Source organism: Vombatus ursinus, unplaced genomic scaffold, assembly GCF_900497805.2.
Source record: "Vombatus ursinus unplaced genomic scaffold, bare-nosed wombat genome assembly UNPS02009205.1, whole genome shotgun sequence".
Classification (NCBI taxonomy): Eukaryota; Metazoa; Chordata; class Mammalia; order Diprotodontia; family Vombatidae; genus Vombatus; species Vombatus ursinus.
Window position 1 is genome coordinate 7,342,904 of NW_020948983.1, and position 8,188 is coordinate 7,351,091.

Genomic DNA, 8,188 nt, shown 5'->3' on the forward strand with positions numbered 1-8,188 from the left:
AAGGCATGTGACATGTAATCAAGCACCCCTGCTAATGAATGCAATAAGTTGTGTGCAACATGAAAGTTACACTAAGCATAATTTAATCATTCTTTGATTCGAAAGACACTTTAAAATCTTAACAAGATCTTGTTATTGCCAACGGTCATTTATCATTGGACCATAATCTAGTTGTTTCTTTTAATAAATTTATGAATCAACTATTTTTCTTTCTCAGAGAAGTAGGGTACAAAATTTACAAAAACCTCTCAAACCTTTAATATTTTAACTTACCATTTGCTTCATTTGTAAGAAGCTTGAATTTACCATGACATGGAAAAGCCTTAATATAAGGAGGCCTTAGGAGTCCAGGTGATAAGACAGCCACTTAGTTGAAATTACCTTCATATTGGGTCCTTTTGGTACTTCAAAGACTTAATGCCATTGAGGACTGTTTAAAAACATTCAAAATTCATAGTAGTGTTAAAACAGAATTCAAACTCAAGATTTTTATTTTTCTTATCTGTAATGGAGTAATGCCTTCTGATTGAGCCTTTGAGAAGCTTCCCCTGGTATTCTTAATAAATCTGGATTCTGATTGTAGTAAGTTTGGGATATGCCAAAATATTTTACAAGTATTTTTTTATCATCCTGTTTCATAAACCTATTATTAAATCTAGAATGTGAAGACCTAAATGTTAACATCTAAGTTTTATTCCAAACTTATTCACTCTTTTGCAATTAAATTCCAATAAATTTCCAATTTATGTAGGCAGAGAGATTTATATAGGGTAGTTTCTGAATATAACTGAATGTTATGGATTAGAACAATATCCTATTAAAATTCCTTTTGTCTTACACTTTGTTTTAACTAATTACAACAATGTGGCTGAATTACGCTATATTCTAATCATAGATCTTTTGGTCAGTAAATTGAAAACTGCCAATTTCTTAAACTGGATTTTACATTCAGCAGTTCTATAAGACAATTATACTAGTTCACTTTTCTTCTTTGCTAACTGTTCAGCAGCTCAGTAGTGAAGCTGATGAGAATTTAGCCAGCATCTGCTTATTGTTCCACTTAAAGGATGGTTTGGGTTTTTTTGTTTGTTTGGTTTTTTGGCCAGGACCTGTGATTGCAGCAGTTTGGAGAACTTTCAGGTGTGGAAATTTCTTCCATATATACCAATTGGCAACTCATTGTCATTTACTGTCTTACAGAGTTGCTTGGGACACAAAAGACTAGTGACTTTTTCTGGTATTACTTTGCTAGCGTTTGTCTGAGGGAGAACTTGAAACTAAGTCTTCCGGACTGCGAGAATGACCCTCTGTTCATTATTCCATGCTGCCTCTCCTTGAAGGAATGTAAAGTAAGAGGAACATATATTCTGAAGAGCCTGGATAGTGAGAATTCCTTGGAAAAGAAAACCAGTAAATTTCCCCTGGTTTTTTTTTTTAACAGGAAAAATAAATTGTTGCCATATTTTAAAATCACAAATTGTCAAAATTTGGTCTTGCTATCTTTTTGGTTAGGATTCTGGAGTCTATCTTTTATAAACAGAGTTGAATAGCGTAAGTGTAAGGATTTCCTGCTGTTTTGACTATGGAAATTAGGAAGCAATCAATAAGTATTTTTAAAGGACCTACTATGTGCTGGAGACTGTGGTAGGTACCAGGGATACAAAGAATCATGCTGGAGCTAGCTCTTGAGAACTACAGTTAAATTTTCATTGTGAATAGTCATACTTTGGAAATTAGCAAAGGCTACAAATCAGGGGTTGACTAATTGTTTTGTTGATTGTCTAGACTTAAGAAGTGATGGAGAAAATGTTAATACCGCAGATTACACTTGTCTTTTTTTTTTTGAGAACTGATTGTTAACCATTTACTTGCCCACCAGTGATATAAGTTCAAAGAATGACAGTCCGTATTCACAAGGAGTTTACATTTTAGTGAGGGAGACAGCACTTGCATATATAAACATATATAGCATAATAGTAAAATGAGTAAGTACAAATATGTCCAAAGTTGTTCATATATACATACATGGAGTAGTTTGGAAGAGAGGGCACTAATATCAGTATTTGGGGTGGGGGTGGGAGGGCCAAGAAAGGCTTCAAGCAGAAGATGGTGCAAACTGCATTTTAAAGGAAAAACAATTGAAAATCCATTCGGGACCTCATCACTTCTCACCTATATTATTGCAGCCACCTTTAACTGGTCTCCCAGCCTCAAGTCTCTCATCACTGCAGTCAATCCCACATGCTGCTGCCAAAATCAGTTTCCTTAAGTACAAATTTGATCTTGTGACTTTCTTCACCAATTTCAGTTGCTTCCTGTTTCCTCAGATTAAAATGTCAACTCACCTGTTTAGCTTTTATAGTCCTTTACAACCTGGCCCCAACTCATTTTTCCAGTGTCATTGGACATTATTCCTCATACACTGTGTGATCCTGCCAAATTGGCCTTCTCTCTATTATCACTCATGATACTTGATTTCCTGACACCAGTCTCAATGTCCCCCATTCCTAGAATACACTACCTCTTTATTTTCTTTCCTTTCTTCCTTTTCTTCCCTCTAAGAAGTAGCTCAGGCACCAACTTCTGCAAGAGGCCTTTCTTAATCTCTTCACCCCCCGAAATGCTAGTAACCTCTTCACAAATTACCTTATATTTAACTGCTGTGTGTGTATTTACTTTATATTTGTTCTGAAAACACATATATATGTACTTGTTGCCATCCCCATTAGAATGTAAGCTCACTGTAAGTAGGTATCCTTTTATTCTTTGTAATCCTTCACCCTCCACCTGCCCACCCCCAGCACAATGCCAGCCATGTAGGTGCTTAATAACTACTTGTGGATTAACTAAGAGGAACTCTGAAGCAGAAGTAAGAAGGGGATGGAGGATGCCCAGTAAGAAGGTGCAGAGATGGGAAATGGTGTTCTGTCTTTGAGGAGCAGAGACAAAGCTAGTTTTGTCCGTATTGTAGAATGTGAAAGGGCAAATGGTGTATAACAAGAAAGATAGGTTCAGGCCCACTAATATTTTATGATATGAAAGTAGGTTCATAAGATTTAGAACTGAGAGGAAACTTAAAGATCATCTAGTTGAGCCCTCTTCATTTTACATTTGAGGAAACTGAGGCCAAGAGGTTGAAGTGACAAGCCTAAGGTTGCATTCATAGTAAGTAGCAGAGCCTCTGGATTCAAACCCAAATTTTCTGACTCTAAATCCATCTCTTGATCTAGTATACCAATCCATTGTTGGCTCTTGGTTCTGAAAATTTTTACTGGATTTGACATGCAAATATAATCAAGTGTTACTCTGTAACTTGATCCTAATTTTTTTCTCTCAAAAAAATTTTTTTTTAGAATGTCCTGATGGTCTTCTATGTACTTCTGCAGTTCCTTCTCATTACACACTGTATGCCCATTTCCTGCTAGCTCAAAGTAGAGCAGGGAATGATTTTTTTAGCTCTCCAACTTCTATGTCAAGCAGCAAGCTTCTTGGTTCCAATGATACTAAATCAAGCTTTCTCTGTAGCCTAGAGGAAAGATGGACTCAGTGTCAGAAACAAACAGAGAATGCAAAAAATGTTCCAAATGATCCCTTGTTGATAACATTGAGTCCAAGAAAATTTCAGTCTCCAAATGAAACCAATAAAAAGATTTCATTTTCCACAAACATCTCAAAATTCCAACAGACTATGCAGTTCACAGAATTTGTTGATAATGACAAACTTGAGAGCTCTGGTTTTCTTCTTGCTGATGGAGAATTAGACAGATTGAATAGCTCAGAACATTTGAACCTTCCACTGCCAGAAGCTGATCTCAGTGACTGTGAAATCTCCTATTCTCCTCTCCAAAGTGATGAAGAAACTTACGATATAGAGGAGCAGCTAGAAAATTCACAAAAGGAACTGTGTATTACTGAAAACTCTGAAAATTACAGCATTGACGATGAGGATGACAGCTGTATCTTGTTTAGAAGACTTTGTGGAACCTTACAAGAGGAATATAAACCTGACTGCAGGAAAATGAACAGTTACATAAACCAGAATGATGAAGAATTGAATATACCTCCCACTTTAAGTGATGTGTCTAAACCTGTTTCCCAAAATGAGAGGATGAAGTCTTGTGAGCCAACGTGTGCCACTAATCATTTTAGATGCTTTCCAACTTCTTTAACTGGGGACCTGAATTCTACCAATTATCAAGTCAATAAAGAGGGCCCTGATGAGCCAAAATTGTTCTCATCCCAATCAAGTAGAGGGAGTGTGTCTACTGAAGAACCAGCTGCTTGCAGTTGGGCTTCTCAGCAATTACTTAACAGTGAAATGTCAAAGTCCTTGGAAAGCAAGGAAGAAAAGGTTTTTTCTCCTCAGTCAACTCAAAGTGAAATGATAGAAGAATCAAATAGATCCTTTTATGGCAAAAAGAATAATCATATAATAAAGTTTTGCAGAGAAGCATTAGATAGTAAGGCAGGTATTAAGGCTTCAGTTTTAGACATGGAAGCTTTTCATAATAAAACTACTGAACATATGTCTATGGAGATATTGCTGCCATGTACTCCCAACTCTAACACAAGACCATCTTCTACTAAAGTATTAAAACAAATGGATATAGGTGTGTTTTTTGGGTTACCACCAAAAGCAAAGGAGGAGAAAACGCCAGAGAAAAGTGCTTTGAAAAGAACAAAAAATGCAAGTCCTAATGAAAAGCGGTCTGGACAGAACAAGAGGAAAAGGGAAGGATCTCTGGGTGATTCGGAACTTGATGCACACAACTTAAATAGAACTAAAACCTTTGAGGAATCATCCTGTGAAAGGTCACAAAGAAGAAAAAGATTTAGAAAGTCAGCTGTAAAAGAAGAAAAGACACAATTGGGAGAAACTGATGAGCTCATGAATAAGAGAGAACTAGTGACAAATAAGGTAGCTAAAGGTGGATCACAGAAGTGGAGAACAAGGTTGCAAGATTCAATTTATACTGAAGGAGGCTTGAGGGAAAAGAAATGTCCCTTCTATAAGAAAATACCAGGTAAATTGAAATTGTAATACATACTTAAATCACACACACACCCTTCTTGAGCTTTATTGGGTTCTTTTGCCTATTTTTTCAAAATATATGTTGTGTGCTTATTTATGAATACATCTTCTATTCATGAAATGCCTTGTGAAGATTTGAAGTTGACTCTTTTCTCATTCTTTTTGCTATATATTACACATAATATTGCCTAGCTTCTTAGATCAGACTCTGGCTAAGTTTCTGTGCTTTTTTTGTATAAAAGGGAAGAAAGTATAGTTGATTTAGTAGGAAAATGTCAGATGAATTATATAATTAAAGTAAATTATTTCATGATCCAGATGGGATATAAAGCAAATCATAATTGGCATCAATTGCCCACCCCCATTAAAACAATGTGCCTAAGGGAGGCAGTGTGATGCAATAGAAAGAGCATTGGCAATGTAGAGGACCATGTGACTTTGGGTAAGTCACACCCTCTCTGGGCCTCAGTTTACTTATCCTAAAGTGACAACATTGGACTATATGGCATCAAAGGTCCTTTCTAGCTCTGGATCTTTGTCACCTTGCTATTCTATGTTTATATTTTAGCCTTGAGTGTGTATGTTTATTATATATATATGTAATATACACACACATATATATATATACACATACCATTCTGTGTACATCATAGAGCCGTTTTATTCTAGAACAAAATTAATATGACTGATTTTCATTGTAGAATCAGCCCAGAATTTTCATACTGCACATTACTATTGAAGCACTAGGCACATTTTATGAGATCGTTTCTTTGCCTATTTTCATAGCATCAGTGCTCATTAGATACAAGAACTTAACATTCCTCTTTTGTCAGTTATTCCAGAAGTAAATGATTTCCATAAATATGAGTATTAAAACAAATATTAGTATATTTTAAAATTGACTAGTATCTTAACACTTGCCTTATTTGATGCAGTTGTTTACAAAGAAATCTTTACAACAGACTTTTTAGTCTACTGAATTATTTTGTCCAAGAGTGTCATCATTTCTTGTGTTTCTACAGTCTGCAGGACTTTTGGTAAACCAGAACAACTGATTAGAAATAGGCTGGAGAGCTGAGGGTGATGATAATTAATTAGCTCATAATTGAATGTCTTTTTTGAATATATTGGGTCTTATATGACCTTTTCTACTTGCATTTTTTTTATATATATTTTAGGAACTGGCTTTACAGTTGATGCCTTTCAATATGGAGCAATAGAGGGTTGTACAGCGTATTTCCTCACACATTTTCATTCGGACCATTATTCTGGCTTGTCAAAAAAATTTACATTCCCAGTTTATTGTAGCAAGGTAAGAGGATGAAAAACTTTCTGACCTAAGATTAACATGAAAGAACTTGTGAAACATCTATATATAAGCAACTTGATTGAAAAGAATAATAATTGAACTTTTACCCATTCTAGAAAAGAAATGACTAAAAGCTTCCTATCTATTAACCTCTAAACTCTATTTAAAACAGTCACTAATTGCAGTGCAGGGTGTTAGTGTCATGGTTGGTGCTGGGCTCTGAACCTCTTAATTACTAATCTAATACTTTTAAGCATTTATTTCACATATTCTCTAAAGAATTTGGATCCAAAATTGAGAAAGAAAGAACATATTAATCTAATTTAAACTTTTAATGTAGCTGTAACTTCCTGTCTTACAGATAACAAGCAATTTGGTAAAGAGCAAACTTTGTGTGCAAGAACAGTACCTCCATCCCCTGCCAATGGACACTGTGTGTATAGTAAATGGTATCAAAGTTGTTTTGCTTGATGCTAATCAGTAAGTATGAAAGTTACTTCAAAAGGGCCTTATTTTTCAAATGTTAAGAAGAAAAGAATAATTACTTGGCTAGTTTTTTTTTAGCATCCATCAATTTGAAAGGTTCAACTATTTTTTATTTTATTTTTTTTAATTTTTTAAATTTTTTTAGGCAATTGGAGTTAAGTGACTTGCCCAGGATCACACAGCTAGTAATGTCAAGTGTTTGGTCTGAGGCCGAATTTGAACTCAGGTCCTCCTGACTCAGGGCCAGTGCTCTATCCACTGCGCCATCTAGCTGCCCCTCAACTATTTTTTAAACACCTATTTTTAAAATAACTAACAAATACTTAAACAACTATTTTTTAAAAAATCTACCACTATTACTTCATGAATAATACATGCTCTTCCTCTGAAGACAGTGTTAGATGAATTTATCACAGAATCAGGAATTGTTGAAGTGAAGGGAATCTCCAGGAGTTATCATAACTATCATTTTACCTCTAGGCCAACTTGCATCTGAACTGTTTTTAACAGACAGGAGTTAATGTTTATTTTTCTTAAATATTTAGTTGTCAAATAAAAGTAGATTTGCTTATTGTTGATGCTATTCTTTATATCGTTTTAAGATTATATCTTACATAACTGATGTTATAAATTACCATTCTCCCTTTAAACGTATATAATGTCATTTCATTAGTGACAATTAAATTTATGTTACTAGGTAAGCATGTTCTCAGTTCCTCTGAGATTTCCTTCAAGTAAATTTCAGGCTATTGGTAATCTTAAACCTTAGGAAGTTTATTTTCCTGGAATTTAAAATGAATTTGGGAGTTAACGTTTAGTGGAATGTGGAGGCAGTGTTTACATGGTTATTACCAGCTGTCTCTCTAGTTTTCCTTCTTTTTAGTTTTCCATGTTAATTTGTTTTCACCCCAGCTACTCAGTATATTATTGCTAATATGAAATTAGAAAACTTCTATAGGAATAGAGTTGGTCCTGGTGTATATCACTCTTGTGTACTTTCAAATGCTACATAAGTGTGAGAGTATTACTATTATTATTATTACTATTATTTTAGTGTGGTTGCAGATTTAAGAACACTCATATTAAGGAGAATTTAAAAGACAGATACTAAAGGTTAAAGTGGGCAAGGGTGGTATCTAAGAATGGTTTTACTTATATGTTACCTCATTACCAATTTCTTATGTGTTTTCTGGTCCATATGATTATGACTGGGTCTTCATTGTTGAATCAGTTTGAATAAACTGCCCACAAGAGCAAACTTCCATGGTCCGATTAAGGTCCTGAGATAAACAAGTTTATATCTGATGTGTGTGTACACACACACACACACACACACACACACACACACACACACACACACA

The 8,188-nt window shown here is 34.9% G+C and overlaps 1 protein-coding gene across 2 annotated transcripts in view; it reads left to right on the plus strand.

Moving 5' to 3' along the window:
* Window positions 1-8,188, plus strand: part of DCLRE1A (DNA cross-link repair 1A) — a 34,603-nt gene that overhangs the window by 2,784 nt on the left and 23,631 nt on the right. For both annotated transcript variants that reach the window (XM_027852145.1, XM_027852146.1), the window contains exons 3-5: window positions 3,354-5,024; window positions 6,211-6,344; window positions 6,703-6,821. In XM_027852145.1, coding sequence (XP_027707946.1) covers window positions 3,354-5,024; window positions 6,211-6,344; window positions 6,703-6,821 — 1,924 coding nt within the window. The remainder of the gene's footprint in view (window positions 1-3,353; window positions 5,025-6,210; window positions 6,345-6,702; window positions 6,822-8,188) is intronic.